Here is an 18,251-nt window from a genome sequence, read left to right on the forward strand (position 1 = left end):
ATCTTCCAATTTTTGAAAGGCAGAAATCCACGGGTGCCAAGATTAGCCCTGAGCTAACCTCTGCCACCAATCCTCCTCTTTTTGCTGAGGAAGCCTGGCACTGAGCTAACATCCGTGCCCATCTTCCTCTACTTTTTGTGGGACACCTGCCACAGCATGGCTTGACAAGTGGTGCATAGGTCCACACCTGGGATCTGAACCAGTGAACCCCGGGCCACTGAAGCGGAACATGCAAACTTACCTGCTGCGCCACTGGGCTGGCCCCTTAATTTATTTTTAGGTATGCTTTTTGGTGAGGAAGATTGGCCCTGAGCTAACATCTGTCGCCAATCTTGCTCTTTAGTTTTTTTCTCCCCAAAGTCCCAGTTAATAGTTGTATATCCTAGTTGTAAGTCCTCCTAGTTCTTCTATGTGGGATGCGGCCATAGCATGGCTTGATGAGCAGTGTGTAGGTCTGTGCCCAGGATCTGAACTGGCAAACCCTGGACTGCTGAAGTGTAGCATGTGAACTTAATCAGTATGCCACCGGGCTGGGCCCAACCACTTAATTTTTTGTCTGGGCCAAAAACGTCTCTATTTTCTTAGACAAGAAAAAGATCTTATGTACTGTGCCTTAAAATACCTAGAGCTCTGGTTTATTTTATGTTGTAGAATATCCTATTTAATGCCTCTTGTTCTTTCATGCAGCCAACCAACAGACATGAAGGAGTGCCCACTTTCTGAATAGCTCTGAACACATAGAAGGATATATGGTGATATTTAGCTGTTATAATTCATATTTAGAGTCAAAAGCTCTACATTTTGGCTTTTAGTTTGTATCATATTTTGAAACAATTGCTTATATATGAAGGGAAAAGGATTATGAATTACAATCTTATTTAATTATCAGAATATATAAAATATTAAGTAAAAATAAAATTAAGGTTAATATTACTTACCATGTGCTAAGTTTCCAGCAGAGTTTGAGGGAAATTTTCTGTAGTAGGGTTCAGAGAATTATAGTGGCAAAACCAAGAAATCACAGTAATTTATATTTATTCATTCTTTTCTTAGAACATATTATATCTGGATATCTTTATATTTAATGTTTAAATGAATCTATTAGCGTATTGCAAGAAATTCATATAAAATTTCTCCTATATTTTAAAATCTTATTCCTAAAACCTTGCCTTAGAAATGCTTCAGAAATTGACTGTAAATTACCCAATAGCATAAAATCTAATCACTGTGTTAGAAATTCTCCCCCACTGGGCTAAACCGTCAAGAATGGTGACAGCCTCTAATGGACTAAAATGTGCTCCCACTGACAAATGGTGCAGATGAAACCACACAGTAGATTAATTACTCAACAGATAAGTTTTTAGAAACTAATTTTCTTTTACTAACTAGTTGCCTGTAATGTTGGATTTTAGCTGATAATTTGCAGGGAATACTTACTAATTATCAGCTCAATTCTATCTTTAACACTTGCCCATGGTGAATCACACTGTAAAATATGCATCCCTGTCCATATATCCCAGCTAAAACACAGGAGGTTGTGGGGACTTTTGGGATACAGGCCATTACATTCATTCAAATGCCCATAGGTAACAAAGTCATTAGGGAAGAAATAGTGACTGAGAATGCTGAGTCTCTGGTCAACCCTTTGAACATACAATTGAGTAAGAAATAGATGAGGAGGGGAGTTTTTTTGCTGGCGTGTTAGTGATGTCTGCAGTAACTATAGATTTTGAGTGCAGCAGAAATCACACAATGGAAATACCACTTCCTAAAGGCAGTTACAATAAAAGTGCTGAGTAGGAATCTGAGGTCTTTACTGAATACTTCTAAGAACACCAGATTTTGGAGCTAACTCCAGTAGACCATTACTCATCAATAACAACTAGACACCGTTCATTAGTTTATTGTTGCATGAACCAAATTCTGGGTAAATGTGAGCCTTCAAACATAATAGGAATTTAGAGACTCCAATTCAATCAATGTAGATTGAATGAGTTCTTTAAAGATAGCAACAACATAGATGAAATTTACAGACATATATTGAATGAAGGAAATCAGAGACAAAAGTGCACACTGTGTGATTCCATTCATATGAAGTTCAAAAACAGGCAAAACTAATCTATGGTGATAGAGGTCAGACACTATAGTAGTTATCCTGGGAGGTACTACTGGTAGGGCACACAAGGGAACCTTCTAGGTGCTGGAAATATCCCATGTCTTGATCTGGGTGGTAGTAACCTGGTTGTATACACACGAAAAAATTGATAAGCTTTACATTTAAAATGTGTGCACTTTATATCAGCTATACCTTCCATAAAAATTTTAATTAAAAGAATAGAAAAGCTGGCCACCGGCCCCGTGGCCTTGTGGTTAAGTTTGGCATGCTCCACTTTGGTGGCCTGGGTTTGGTTCCTGGGCACAGACTTACACTCAGTGGCGGCCATGCTGAGGCAGTGACCTGCATAGAAAATAGAGGAGATTGGCACAGATGTTAGCTCAGGGTGAATCTTCCTTGAGCAAAAAGAGGAATATTGGTGACAGATGTTAGCTCAGGGCGAATCTTCCTCAGCAAAAAGAAAAAAAAAATAGAAAAGCTAAGTATTGGTAACTCTTACAGTTTATAGGAATTTGTAAATTTATAGGAATATACAATCCTGTATATAATTTATAAGAATTGTAAATCCTACAGTTTATAGGAATTTGAAGATATTTGGAAGATTAATAGGAGCATTTGTCTGGCGTTCAGGAGGTGCTGGTTTTTAGTCTCAGCTCTGTTAATTTCTTTGGAAATTTACTTAACCATTTTGGCCTTCCGTTATCTTCCCTGTAAACAGATTAAATGAATGCAGCATCCCTTCGAGCAATATGCTGCTACAGTTTTATCTAGAACCTGTTGATATGTAAGAATGAAATGACATGGGCTTTGACATATCTTTTTCAGGGTCAATGGTGCAGTTAGCAACTTTGAAGAATTCCAGAAAGCTTTTAACTGTCCATCCAATTCCACGATGAACAGAGGCATGGACTCCTGCCGACTCTGGTAGCTGGACTGCTGGTTTATGCCATCCTGAGAGAGCAGTGCAGTGCCAGCAGAGGCTGCACTGAGCACTCATCGCCTGCTGCTTTAGGCCTATATTCCCCTGAGGACTTTTATTTTTACCGCATCTTCATTATTTGGGTATTGCTTGCATCTAAACAGTATCTATTCAAAGTTGTAGGGCTTAAAAAGTGGAATACAAAAAGTGAACCAAGTATGTTGCTTTAGAAAACCAAACCAACAAAAATAAATCCCTAGGCTACTTTTGTTAAAACGCTATCTGCTAAATTGTTGCTATTGTCCATTTTACTGTGTAAGCCACAGCTAAGTGGTACATACCGTTTTAATCTACAGCTTTGCAGAGGCCCTAAGTAGAATGTATCCAGAAAAAAATTCAGTCTATTAAACTTGTAACCCTCAACGATGAGGACATGTGTGTGGCTACCTGGGAGGTCTTACTGCTCTGTGGGATGCAGTGCTAGATTTTATATATCATCCTTGCACAGCATTTATTAACTATAGGGTAGTTAAATTAGAAATATGTTGGATCTTTATTTTACAATTTTTGCTGAAGTTCTTGCCTTCAGTTTTGAAGTCTATTGGAATGAAAATGTGCCTCACAGCGTGTATCTGATGAAGCCAATCGCCCTGTTCAAATCAGCATGAGTGAAGGTGGCAGAAAGGCTACTTGGTAAAGGATTTGAGTTTATCAAATAGAAAAAAAACAATATATCTATAAGTCCCGAAGAAGTCAAAACCCCTAGTCACGCAACAGCAGGGATACCAGGAGATGAAATCTCCAAAGTTTGATCTAGTCTGCCCAAACCTCGGTGATTACCTCTGTCTGCCAGACACTGTTCTTTAGTCCAATTCCTTTTTGTCTTGCTACCCTCATATATGTGCGTTTCCCCATTTCTGAAATGAGCAGGGGTCTAATTCTCCATTAGGAATGTGTAACTTTCATTCCCCTTTGGTGCAACGGGCTGAACACCACATTGAGGAGGGTACAAAGTGCCCTGCTGTTTTGGGTTGGTTAATGTTACTTTTAAAAAATCTTTTTGAAAAAATTCTTGCTTGAAGACATTTTAGAATATATTGGTTGAATTCAAAGTTCCCTGCGTAGTCCAAAGAAACATAATCTTTACTTTTCAAGTCTTTTCTGAAGAGCCTGTAGGAAAGAGCACTACTACATTTTTGATCATCAGAACTTTGTCCTTTCAAGTGAACTCCTCCACCTCTTATTACTCTGTGTGTGTGTGTGGGGGGGGGCGGGGGATAAAATAGTAATGGCCTTAAAGTGGTTACCTGGCATTTCGGGTTTCTTAAAATAGCCATCCCCCTTCACATTATTCATTTTACATGCAGTTCTGGGTTAAGTGGGCAAATAGGAAAATCTCAAAAGCAAAATGACAGATTCAGACTAACCATAGGAGGCCATTTTACATCCCTGTGATTTGTCCTCTTTTTTTAAAAAATATAAGTGTGTGCCGTGTCCTTTTGTAACCATGGGAACTTCTGAAGCAAGAAAAATGCAGGGGCACCATCATGAGGAAAACAATTACACTGCGTCAGTCAGAGGAGAGTGATTTTCCCCTTGACTTCCTCCCCTCCGAATGGATAAACTTCTGAAGGGCAGCTGCCTTTTCCTCCTCTTAACCATGGCTTAATGTGACCTTAGTTTGTGTTTTTAAAAACAAGTGGTTTTAGGTTAGGGGTGCTGGAAAAATCTGTGCCTTTTCTCTGGAGGAATCATTTTGATTTGGTTTAGACATACAAGATACTCCTTGTTTTATTCCTGTACTTGGACATTTAAAACCAGCTGAGATTTGTTATGCTTATATTAATAGCATTTTCCTTCTGGATCTCTCTTTTTAAACTCCAAGTAAACACATTCCTGCGGGTCAGAGAAAGTGTTTGATAAAAGCATAGAGTTATGACTTTGGAAATGGGAATTATTCAGTCACTTGTTGGTTTAGAAAAGCTGCTTGGTGATCCGTTGGGGCCATTACAGTTTCTAAATGATGTGGCTGCCTTGTCCTGATTCACTTTATTTGATGTAACTTCGTTATACTGAAAGTTGTAGATAGGATGGCCATTATTAAGACAAAGGAAACCCAAAGCAGCAATACCAAATCATCACTACTAGCTGGAGGAATTTTCTGGTAGGATTGTATTTCCAAATATATGCTCATGTTTAAATTTTCAGATTACACTCTTGTTGTCCCTTCTCCTCAATACAGATTGCTAAAAGAAGCAGACAGTGATTAATTGGCAGAGGGAAAAAGGTAAAACGCAACTGGAAGGGAAGGGAAAAAAGTAGTGAGAAGCTGGCTTAAGAATGTGATTCTGAAGAGAAGACAGGATTTTGGCAGTCCTTGCTAAGCACATCCACTGGAGTAGAGCCATGAAGTTTTAAAAAAAATAATTATGGTAAATTAAAAAGAAATTAGATATTGGATCTCAGACTAAGACTGCCATAACACACTTCTCTGATTCATATACCAGATGTTCTGCCAGTGAGCTATTGTCTGAGCATTGGAAGGAGTTAAGGTTTTTTGTGAAATTCTCAAGGATTTTATGCATATAAAGTGGTATTGTTTGGGCTTATCACCATTGCCCAAAGTTTGTTGAGCTTTTCACTAACCACACAGCATTGGCCACCTGTTTCCATTTTCTCCTTTTATGAGATGGACTTGGACATGACTAATGCAAGCTCAGGATTCATAAATTATCCTGAAGTTTATTCAGTGCCTTTCCTCAATGGAGCTTAAAGCATAGCACATAAATTTTATCTTATTTATCCCTGGAGCATCGCTAAGGAGCAACTAGGAGCTATGGCTTGCCACACAGATTATGCTGGTGCCAGAGAAGTGGGGAGTTTGAAGCCACTTATCAAGTACCCCAGAGTCAGGGAAGGCAGAGTCTTTTGTTCTTTGGGCTGCTGCTGACCTTTGCATTAACCCTCATCTCTTAGATTATCCCATTTCTAAATACGTTCATTCCTTCAGTATTTTTATAATCACTCAGCATTTGATAAGCTGCTTCCTTGATATTTTTAACGTCTCAGTTGCATATTAAATTATGGAAGAATATGTGATTATTTCATGCAGCAACATTCTCATCACCAGTGGCAGTGCCCCTCTGGTTTGAAGAAAGGTGTTCTTGGATTATGCATTTTATATCTAAATGGTCATTGTATTTTCTTCCCCTACTTGTGAAACAGTGTGAACAATCATTTTAAGGACAATAAAAAGTTGAAGATTTTCTGTTTCCTCTCTTTGTAAAAAAATATTAAAATTGATTACATCTATGAAGATATTCAGTTCTGTTTTAGACAATAATATTTGCCCAAAAAGTACACAAAGCACTGTAGTAGCCTAGATTTCTTGGTTTAGCAAATTGAGATTTGAATACAGTAACTTTCTCCATAGACAATGAGAAATTTGCGAGGTGGTTATTGTATTTTCTTCCAGGATATGAATCAGCGGATGTGGTTTATTTCTTATGCAATAATATTCGTATTGAGGAAAAAGGAGGCTTCTGAGGAGGTTATCAACCACAATGGGGCTGGTCTTGCAAAAGTGACAGTGAACATTACAGTTACTATCAAACTAAAGAATCTCTTTGTGCTATCACCTTTCTTTAAAAATCTAGTCAGTTTATATTCACGCACTCGGCACACAATAACTCAGCATCCATTATATTTAAATCACTGAACTGGCTGTACTTAGGCAGATCATATGAAATCTCTGGGCCTTAATGAACAGTCTGGTCTAACATGGGAGTCAGATATGTAAACTGTTACAGTCACCCTACTTCGTGACAAGTGTGATGATCCAAGGACATCAGGTTGTGGTTTGGTGCACAGAGAAGGAATTACTCAACTCACTTCTGGTGGATGCTGTCAGTGCTCCCTCTGGCCAGATCCCAGCAAATCCCTTTTACTGGGCACCCTAACCTCACCTTCTGTGTGCTTTTCTTTCTAATTGGCTGTGGCTCTCTAGGATGGCTGTCCTCATGCTACTCAAGCCTCTTTGCCCCATGCACTTTCAGAGAACTGAAAGTGCCTGGGTATTTATATCCCCTGGTGACCTTTGGACAGTGAGTGGTGCAGGACAACGAAAGCCTGACTGCCTTGCCTGACTCCAGACAAATCCAGAGGCAGAGCATAGAATTCATTCTAACTTCTCTATGTGGCATTTTGGGGTTAGGCTGGCAGTGCAAGTAGACCCCCTGTTGACTGTTTTCAACATCTTTCTGGCACTGATGTGTTCTAAGATCTGGAACAGTACTGGTTTGTAGTAGGTGAGCCACAGCATCATGTACAGGAGATAGACATCAGATGGATACAGAGTTGGTGGGTAGTAAGTGGCTGAATATGGCCTGTTAGTGCCCCTCTTGGAGAGTTTACTCTAGTTTCTGAGCTGATCCTTGAAATAAGAATTTTTGTGTGTTGGGTAGTAGCAGAAGAAATATGCATAGAAATGACAGAGTTTATGAGTGATCTCTGGGGCATAGACAGGAAGGAGGGGCTTTGGGGGAATGGAGGCAAGAAGTCTAGAATCTCTCTTGCTATGGTCTATATGATAGATTTGATGAGACCCAAGAGGTATTGAATCTGCTTCAATTTTTAGATATATATCTAAGTGGACCTGATCAAAATTTGAAAGAGGCTAATGTTTCCAATTAGGTTTAAACTATTTGCATGTCCCTCAAGTTCAGTTGCTTTCTTTATTAATTACGATCACACTAGCTGTTGAAATGGATCATCTCAATGGCTTAACCCAATTTAAGTTTATTTCTTGTTTTCGTTACATACAAAGTGGGTATTAATGATCAGTGAGCTTCTCTCTAAGTGGTAATTTAGGGACCCAGGTTCCTTCCATATTGTGATTCTGCCGTTTTCAACACAACTGAATACATGCTCATCTACAAGAAGCTGGTGGATGGGAAGAGGCCATGGAAGATTTTGAGCAGAAGATTTGGTCTAGTCGTAGAAGTTATCTATGTCACTTCTGCTCATATTCCATTGGCTAGAGCTCAGTCATGTGGCCAAACGTAACTGCAGGGGAGGCTAGGATATATGGTCTAGGTATGTGCCCAGAAAGAAGAGGAGATGGGTTTGGCTATCAGCTAGCAATCCCAGCCACACCTTCTAAAGTGAAATATAGGGCAGTAACTTTGAGCTCTTCTGAATTTAGGAAATTGCTTTTGAGCACAGCACAATGAAAATTTAAAATGCCATTGGTAGCCTGCAGTTTATTCTGTAGGAGTCTTTTTAATTAACTGCTTAATTGGATAATTTAATCCCCTTTAGAATTGGAGATATGAAAATGAAAATGAGATATCCCTGTGATCTGACAATATTGTGCTTTAATAAACACACCAAAGAGAGCCCGGAAATGAGCACCACAAAAGCATTACTATAATTTGTGATCAGTGAAGGAAAACCTGATCTATAATTTTAATTATTTCTAAATGGTTTAGATACATGTTTCGTTTGAATGTATATTTTGTTTTGTTAATTGTCTCAAGAAGATAACTGAATATAAGATTCAGTGGCTATGCCGTGGATTTACAATATTTTCTAAGCTTTTAAAATATATCCCATTGAGACAGTAAATAAAACATCCTGTGAAATAACATGTTGTGCTATATCTTCTAGTATTTTTAGAGTTTATATGAAAATTATTTTTACTTCTCTATTGATTATGAGATGAGAAATGCTGCTCATCGTATTCTTGTTTGCTTTTATTATGCTTTCTCCATTTAACAAGAAATTCAGGCTCAGAGTCCAAGAAACCAAGATGAATGTCTGTGTACAAGCCGCAAGAGTACTGTTCGAATCAATTCTGCCTTGAGACTCCATTTTACAGAGAAACTAAGTGATTAAGTTAAAATCCCCAATGTAAAAGCTCCCTAAAATATTGAGTATCATTTATGCTGCTGGTTGGGCTAAATTTCTGGGCCAGGATATCCCCCAAGTTCAGTTGGTAGACTCCCCCTAAGTCTGCCTGCCTTCAGCCCTGTGATTACCTGTGCCCTCTCTGTCTGGTCTTCTGAAACCAGAATGTCTCCAGGACACTTTCTCCAGAGAACAAAAGGTTTGCCACCCTGCCTGTGGGTCGTTGGGGGCCTGTAACTTTAGTTACAGACTTTTACGCAATCCCTCTGTTTTAAACCCTATCATGCATCCTGACGTGCACTGTTACCTAGAGCTTCCAAGGCCTGAGGCCTTCTTGTATTCTAGGGGGTACTTCGGCTTGCTTTGAGTAGGGCGTCTAGTATTTTTGCCCATGTGGGCTTATCCCCTCTTTTACATTTTTAGTATCCTTTTTGTGAGAGGGAGAGTAGGTCGATATCTGAGTGACTGGAAGTTTACATTTTGTTTCCTAATGGGAAAATAGGATAAAAATTCATTTTGAAAGAAATGCTGCCAGAAGTATATTTCTATACTGAATTATTGCCTTTACTCAGCAATATCTGTAACTAAAGAGTCTAAAGCTTCCTTTAAACTGCTGAATATTGGGGGTTTTATTTTACACAGAAGCCAATCCAGTTTTTTCTTAGTTATTTTACTAAAGCAAGCATGCATGAACATTTGGTATTTTCCATTTCTCCTGAAGATGTACAACTTAGTCTTTGGAGAAGTCATTGGAGATGAGAGGAATGTACCTCTGTCCACCTTCCAAAGTTGCTTAGGAATACATCTAGGAGAATGCCAGAGTGGATTTGTAACAAATGCTCCAGAGGAAATTTTCGCTCATCAACAAGGGCCAACCAAGCTCGGTCCTTGGAGACTGACACTTCAACTCTCATTTGCACACACACACACAGGCTCCTGTCCAGATTGAGTTTGAGTTAATGCACATAGCTTGTTGGGAAGAAATCAATCAAAAGCCTTTTTAAGCATAAATGGTTCTTTAGTAACTGAAAGCTCAGTGCCTCAATTTTATTGTAAGCACCGAATAAAAGCCATTTTAAAGCATTCAGCGTGTTACAACTACTCTACAAATGCTAGTAGTAATGAAGCCACTCCCTCACCCAGGTTCATTGGTGATATGTATAAAGTAATATTTACTGTAGAATAAGAAAAAAATTGACTGTCATTTAAATGCTAGCTGTCATATTCCATTTTGATTAATCTGTGACTTTGGTGATTTTAATCCAAAACTTCACAAACAATGTTATAATAGCATTGTCATTCCTCTGTTGAAAACCCTTCAGTGATCTTTCCATTGCATCTACAATAAAATCCAAACGACTTACCCTAACCTCAAGGCCCGCATGACCTGGCTCTCTACTTCTCCATTGCCACGTTGCCATTGCTTTTCTCCTAGTTACACTGGTCTTTTTGTTCTCAAATTCACTAAACTTTTTCCTATCTTCTCGGTCTCAGGGACTTTACTGCTTTGCCTGAAATGGTCTTTGCATGTCTTTCCTGTAACCCTATGGAAATTATGGCCCTTCACTTTACAGGCCATCACCTCGCCTAGCTTACACCTCCCTATGTCTAACTGCAGTTGCCAGTTCTCTCCTCTCCTCGCCGTCTCTTTGTCTTTGTCTCTCTCGCTCTCTCTTTCTCTCTTTCTCGGCCCTTGTTGATAAGTGAAAATTTCCTCTGGAGCATTCATGATGGATCCACTCTCGCATTCTCCCACATGTATTCCTAGGCAACTTTGGAAGGTGGACAGAGATACATTCCTCTCATCTCAGATGAATTCTCCAAAGACTAAGTTATATGTCTTCAAGAGAAATGGAAAATACCAAATGTTCACGCACGCTTGTTTTATTAAAATAACTAAGAAAAATACGGTTGACTTCTGTGTAAAATAAAACTTTCCAATATTCAGGTAGGAACGTCCCTAGAACGTTGAGGAAGAGCCAGGAGGCTAGTGTGGCTGGAGCAGAGTGAGGCAAGGAAGAGTGCAGAACAAGATGTTGTGAGAATGACAACTGTCGTTCACATCACTTCTGGTCATGGAGACCATTGTAAGAACTCTTGTTTTCACTCAGTGTGACATGGGAAGCCACTGGAGACTTTTGAGCAGAAAAGTGACAAGATCTGACTCATGATTTCCAGGATGATTCTGGCTGTGTTGAGAATAGACTGTGAGTGAACAAGAGAAGAGGCAGGAAGACCAGTTAGGAGGCTGCTGCAATCATCCAAGCGAGAGATCAAAGAGGCTGTGTCTAGGAGGGTAGCAGGGGAGGTAATGAACGAACAATAACAAAATTTAAGAAACTCCTTCATGATCCTGCTACCTTAAGCCTTAAGCTTTCCTATTATTTCTTTTGTATTTGTCTTTTTCCATGCTGCTTATATGGTATAATTCTAGTCAGAGCCTAATATGATTTTGCATGACTTTTTTCATTTAGTAGTTTTGGTATGCATCCATGGTGCTTCATAATCTTCCATTTTAATGGCAGCATAATATTCTCTAGAGTTTCTCTGACATATTTTATTCAATCATTTTTTATTCTTAGAAATGTATTATTGATTTCATTTTTAACTATTGTAAACAATACAGAGATAAATATCTTAATATGTAGAGTTTTTTCCTTTCCTCTTGGTTGTTCCTTAGAATAAATATTTGAGTGAATTTACCTGATCAAAGGGAGCAATGTAAGCTTTTCAAAATATACTGACAAATTTCTCTTTAACAAAGTCGTATGTATGAGGGTACATACATCATTTTACAACAGAACTGGAACAGAAAAGGGTCATGCCCATGAGACAGCTATGGTATATTGGGGGAAGTAGATGTGCAAGCCAACAACTATAATATCAAGCATAATGAAGAAGAATATAAGAAGGTGTCACATTTAGTAAAACCTGATCAGCTCTAGGTGTTGTTAACTTCAATTTAATTAATTTCCTTTGCCCATTAAGCTGTTAAGATCTTGATTTTTTTCTTTCTAAGTATGTGAGATTTTTATTGCTCATTATTTGTAGTAATTGATTTAAATAGAAAAAAATTCTCCTGCTATGCCCTGATCCTTGTCTTTATACTTTTGCGAGATAGTGGAGATGGGCAGAATGCTCTACTTCACACAATTTGGTTTCCTGGAATAAACTTTATACACAGGAGTATAAAAAAGTTAACACAAATTTAGGAAGAATACAATGTTAAGTGCCAATCAGTTAACTGAACAAATATTTATTGAACCACTTGCTAGATATTATTCTAGGGCTGGGAATCCAACGATGAATAAGCTTCTAGCTCCCAATTATTTAATGATTTAAAAATTAATTCATAAGAAAAAGTAGATATGTAAATAACAATTTGAACAGTGTAATATATCATAGAATAGAGGTGAACACAGGGTTCTCTGGGAACAGGACTGCGTAAAAATATTTATAGAGCTAAGCAATGAAAGAATTACAATGCCCTCAGCTGTGAAATCAAAATAATAATAAAAAATGAATAAGGTAGACAACTCAGTAGGAAATTGGGCAGATGACTTGAACTTGTTCACAAAAAAGGATATCCAAATTGCCAATAAATATATGAAAAGGTACTTTATTCATTAAGGAAATGCAAATTAAAACCACAGTGTGGTTCATTTATATACCTCTCGCTACAGAATGGCTAAAATAAAAAAGGATTTAGACAAGCAGAACTCTCATATACTGGAGGTGCCATTATAAATTGGTATGGCCACTTTGGAAAACTATTAGGCAATGTCTTCTAAAGGTAAATTTATGTTTGTCCTATGACCTAGCAATTCCACTTCTAGGTATTAAGTTGCCATCTTAGTAGGTCACAAATGGTTGAATATTGCCAATTTCTTTTTTTTTTTTTTTTTTAAAGATTTTTATTTTTTCCTTTTTCTCCCCAAAGCCCCCCGGTACATAGTTGTATATTCTTCGTTGTGGGTCCTTCTAGTTGTGGCATGTGGGACGCTGCCTCAGCGTGGTTTGATGAGCAGTGCCATGTCCGCGCCCAGGATTCGAACCAACGAAACACTGGGCCGCCTGCAGCGGAGCGCGCGAACTTAACCACTCGGCCACGGGGCCAGCCCCCAAATATTGCCAATTTCATATTGTTCAACCTAATATATACCCAAGAGAAATGCACACGTATGTTCGTGAAAAGACATGTAGAAGAATGTTCACAGAAGCACTGTTTGTAATAGTCCCAAACTGGAAACTATCCAGATGCCCATCAATGGTAGGGTAAGTAAATAATTGAATATTAGCCTACAATAACAAAAACAAACTACAAGTACATATATATGAGTGTTTATCACAGACATAATATTGAATGAAAGAAGCCAAACATAAAAGAGAACATATTTTATGATTCTATTTATATGAAACATAAAAATATATAAAACTAATCTATGCTATTAGAAGTCAGGGGAATGGTTGCCCTTTAAGGGTTAGTGAACAGAAGGTCCCACAAGGGGGCTTTTGAGGTACTGGTAATATTAGGTTTCTTGTCTGGATGCTATCTATATTTATGATTTGAACGCTTTATGTGTATTTCACTGTAAAGTTTTAAAAAAATAACAGTAAATACAAGAAAGCCCACATAAGTTCTGATATTTCCCCCATGATAACTACTTTGATGCTTTTTGAGGGAAATAATATCAAATTCTTTCAAAAATCTTTTTTCTGCCCATTTTTTGAACTCTTGCTTTGCTGGTACTCTTGCATTTGTAATAGCAACTTAAGTAAGAGACTAGACCAGGTGTGGGGTCTGTCTGGGAAGCCTTCTTGAAAGAGATGAAGCTGGACCTGAATTTTGTAGCATCCATTTGAGGCAGCCAGGGGAGCAAGTGGAGAGCAGAGAGTTCCAGGCAGAAAGGCGAGGCTGCTGGCAAGCATGAAGTTGTGGTGAGGGAAAAAAGAACCCATTGGGAGGGGCCAGAAATGGCTTGCTACAGCTGGAACTTAAAGAGTGGCCGAGGAGGGGTTAGAAGTGGTAAGAAAGATAGTTTGCCAGAGGCCAGATTGAGAAGGGCCTGGAAGGGTTATACTACTGTTTGGACTTGATCCTGTGGGCATCTGGGAGCCAGTGAACAATTTAAACCAGTGACACAATTAGGTTTCTCTTTAATTAAGAGTAAGCTGGTGATGGTGTGAAGGCCACTTGGAGAGGGATAAGACTGAAGCCTGGGGGACCAGTTAAGAGGCCATGCCAATAATTCATGGGAGATATGATGTGCTGGTGGCATGGGATGGAGAGGTGGGGAGAGAAATGAGAGCTATTGAGGAGACAACTGTCCAGACGGGACTTGATAATTGACAGGTTTGGAATTGATATGTAGGCATGGTGCTTTTTTTCTCGAGAAAAAAAATTGGAACTTCTAATTTGATAAATGATGAAACACATCTGTCTTTCCCCTTTAATACTGTTCTACAGTGACAGAGGTCAAAGGATATTGCTGTGACGAACAAGAGAAAGCTTATCAATTACTTCCCATTGCTTCTTAGAATGAAAACTCAATGACACGTTTCATATTTTTTCAGTGGAGGATCCTGTAGGTCGTGTTATGCACTAGCACGCAAACTTCTTGATTTTGCCAAATGAGTCAGTTGAGAGGGAAAAGGTAATTTATCCAAGAAGCCCTGTGTTTAATGACATTCTGGAAATAGAAAAAATGTTGAACCTGTATTCAGTGTCGTATACTGTTGTAAACAAAAAACAATTGTGCATGTGTTTATATGATTATTTAGGTACAAAAATTTGTATACACACATATGAATAAACATACACATATGTATATATACACTTGCACATATATATATATATATGCACACTGGAAACCTATACTACTATGCAATACCCTTGAGATTTTAGATACAGAGATTATCTAGTATATAAAGAATAACAAATTTTTATTTAATTTCCCTCTCTTTTTAAGGGTTACATTTGGGTGGGAGAGGATCTGGAGGATATTTTCCTTACTTTAATTACCTCATTGCGTTCCTTCCTTTCAATTTTGGTTTTTATAAATGGGAACACTGCATTAATCTATTCTAATTAAAAACCAGCCATGCAACCCTTCAGTTAAAGAAACAATTTTCAGTCTGCCTAGGATACCATTTTGTCAGAAATTGCCTCTATTGCTTTTGGAATTAACACCACTGCAGTGCTGTGGTGACCACTGGGCAACAGCTTTACTAGTTGATTTTATGCTAAAAATATCAGGAATTGGCCAAGAGTCTTTGCTCTGGAGAAGGGTTCAGAGCTCTTCCATGGGGGCCTAACAGAGTGTGGACATTTCTATTCCTACAGTAAAAGAAGAGGGGGAGTTATGGAAGGGGCGACAAGGAAAGACCTAAGTTCATCTCCTGCTTGTCCACAGAACAGCTCTTCACCTTCCGGCTGCCAGAGGAGCTATGCTATTCTTAGCCATCTCCTGCAAAGGTAATTACACAAAACCCCTCTGAAACCCATTTCCGCATTTGTCCAAGAAATTCTTTCATCTTTCGTAAATCCCCCGTGCTGTAACTAAGCCCTGGTCTGCCCTTGCCAGATGGGAGGACAGCCAGGCTTCCTCTCTCCAACAGAGCCCTTTCTGTACCTGAAGATGATTATCTCATCGTCACGCCACCCTCCTTCCCCTTCTCCAGACTGAAAATATTCATCTTTAGCTTTTTCCTTGTCCTTCTCCTTCTTGTCATTTCTATGAGTCCCTTCCTTTTAGGTATTGCTAAACACTTTTCAGAACTGGACCTAATACTGTGCAAAGAGCAGTGATCTTGCTCTCCAACTGATGAGGAAAAGGTAGAATTAAACAGGGTCTGGGAAGGCAACAGAGAGAGTTGGGGCAGGTGCCTCTTGCCCACAGCTGTGGAGGAAAGCCAAGTACAACTGAGTTATGGGTCGGAAAGCGTAGATGTCAGTAGAAAATCAAGGCCCCCAATCCAAGGTAGCATCTTCCAAAAATAATGCCAAGTCCAAAGGCCTTGCTAGTCCAAAAGCCCAGAGAGAATCCAGCAGAATTACTCAGTGAGGGGAGCAGCCTGAACGTGGGTTGGGGTAGTGAGTGAGCAGCTGCAGCCTTAAAATTCAAGACTTACTGTCATGAAGTTGGGAGGGGCAGGCATCTTCCAAACAGCTGAAGAATTGATCAGTAGTGACTTCAGGATACTGTTCTGATTACCTTTCCAGAGTGAGACAAAATTCCTCCATGTCAGTAAAAGTAGGCCTCAGACTTGCTGGTGGACCAGAACCAAACTTATGCAGATGTTGAGTAAGCAGATGTGCCTCAGGCCAAATGGTTCCTCCCTAATTGGACCATGTGATAGTCTTTGGGGCTTGAAAACTTGGAATCTTCTCTCTCCCTCCTCTCTGTTGCCTGCTCCCATTGAGTGAGTCACCCAACTGTGGCCTTTCAATGTCTCCTTCATGCTCATTCCTTTTGGCTTCTATTTCCCCACTCAGACCTGAATAATCTTAGTCCTGAACTGTAAATTGCTTCCTCATAGGACTTTCTGATTCCTGGCTCAGTTTGCCAATCTACATTATGCTCTGCTTCCTTTCTTTTATGTCTTTACTTGATGATTTTGAATTGCCTATAGGGATAAGTTTAAACCCTTCATTAGTCCTTCCAGACCTTCCAACATTTGGCCCTAAACTACCTTTCCCAGCTGTATCTCCCACTGCTTCCTTATATGAGCCCTCTGTTGAGTCAAGCGTATTGCCCTTGAACACACCTGCTTTCCACATCTGTTTTTGTCCATGTTGTTCCCCTGACTTGGAAGGCCAGTCACTCTCTTCTCTGCCCATTTAAATTCTATCTTTAAAGATGCAGATCCAGTCTTAGTTCATCTAAGATCATCTTGGCCAGAAGTTCTCTACATCCCCAGAACTCTTATAGCACTTTCTGTCCATTTCCCTCAACCAACCCTGCACTGTCCTGGCTTGTTAGTTGGCTTTCATATGTGCTTATTGGCTTCCTTGTCTAGAGTTTTAAATACTTTGATGGCAAAAGTGGGCTTTTAGCGATAAGGATATCACTCTAAACAGCTTAGCATTGTCCTGAAGGTACAGAATTTGCTGTGGATTCAGTGTAGTTACAAGGCTACAGCGCAGTGATTCTCAATATTTTTCAAAAATGAGAATCCCTTTGTTCCCTTTTCATTGTCAAAAAATTTTTATCTCCCATGTGTGTCGTGATTCACTAATTGAAATTAAAAAGACAAAATGACCAGAAGCTTTTGTGAATTTGATAATGCTTTACAGTGAAGTTTTATTTAAGTATAGCAACACCCACATGTATTTGAAAATTAGTAGTGTGGTATTCTAAGATGTTTTTATCTGTTTGGTTTACAAATAATTCTTAGCATGTGGTTTTGCTGATCCTTGCAATAATGTTGGCTTCCCATGTGTCCTGCTGCCCCATGTTCTTCTTATTCGCATCTCATCAGGCTGTTGTGAGGATTAAATGAGATACCATATGTTAGGTGTGTGGCACAATGCTTGGTGTTTAAGTGATAGTGACTTTTCTTTCCCTTCCCCATTCCACCATCAGGCAGTTTTGAAGATGAAGTTCTGGGACCTTTTGGGCAATTCGATTTGGATGGGACAGAATTTGGGGCAGTGAATGTGGGGAGGGCAGGCAGTGTCTCGGAGAGGGAAGGTGAAAAGATATTAAAGAGCAGCAGTTCTCAGGACTCCTCTATCCTCTCAAATATTATTGAGGACCCCAAAGAGCTTTTGTTTATGTGGAGTACATATATAGACAAACTTTAAAAATATTTATTATTTCATTTAAAAATAACTAATAAACCATTACATATGAACATAACACATTTTTATGAAAAATATATTTTCCAAAAGAAAAAAAGTTAGTGAGAAGAGTGGCATTGTTTTACATTTTTGCAAATCTCTTTAATGCCTGGTTTAATAGAAGGTAGCTGAATTCTCATATCTGCTTCTGCATTCAATCTTTCATGATATTTAGTTTTGGTGAAACATAGGAAGAAAATCCAGTTTCATACAGATATATTGTTGGCAAAGGGAGGAATATTAGAAAAGCCTTTCAGGTAATTGTGAATATTCTTCTTTGAGACTAAACCAAAACTCAACAAGTGGTAGTCTCTTAAAGTTTAATTGCAATATAGAATCTGAAACATATCAATGAAGTTTTCATACTCTGTTACACCAAAATCCATTGCTGTCTTGATTTGAAATGGATTTTCTAATCATGCATGATTTTGTAACATCAACCATTGGTCATTTGGAAAATATTGGTT

The 18,251-nt window shown here is 38.8% G+C and overlaps 1 protein-coding gene across 3 annotated transcripts in view; it reads left to right on the top strand.

The window, feature by feature from the left end:
* The window catches only part of PHEX (phosphate regulating endopeptidase X-linked), a 195,107-nt gene extending 188,807 nt beyond the window's left edge, over positions 1-6,300 (top strand). For all 3 annotated transcript variants that reach the window (XM_001493470.7, XM_070256769.1, XM_023633503.2), the window contains one exon: positions 2,942-6,300. In XM_001493470.7, coding sequence (XP_001493520.1) covers positions 2,942-3,044 — 103 coding nt within the window. In that variant the 3' untranslated portion in view covers positions 3,045-6,300. The remainder of the gene's footprint in view (positions 1-2,941) is intronic.
* Positions 6,301-18,251: the final 11,951 nt, after the last annotated feature.

The sequence above is a fragment of the Equus caballus genome, chromosome X (assembly GCF_041296265.1).
Source record: "Equus caballus isolate H_3958 breed thoroughbred chromosome X, TB-T2T, whole genome shotgun sequence".
NCBI classification, from domain to species: Eukaryota; Metazoa; Chordata; class Mammalia; order Perissodactyla; family Equidae; genus Equus; species Equus caballus.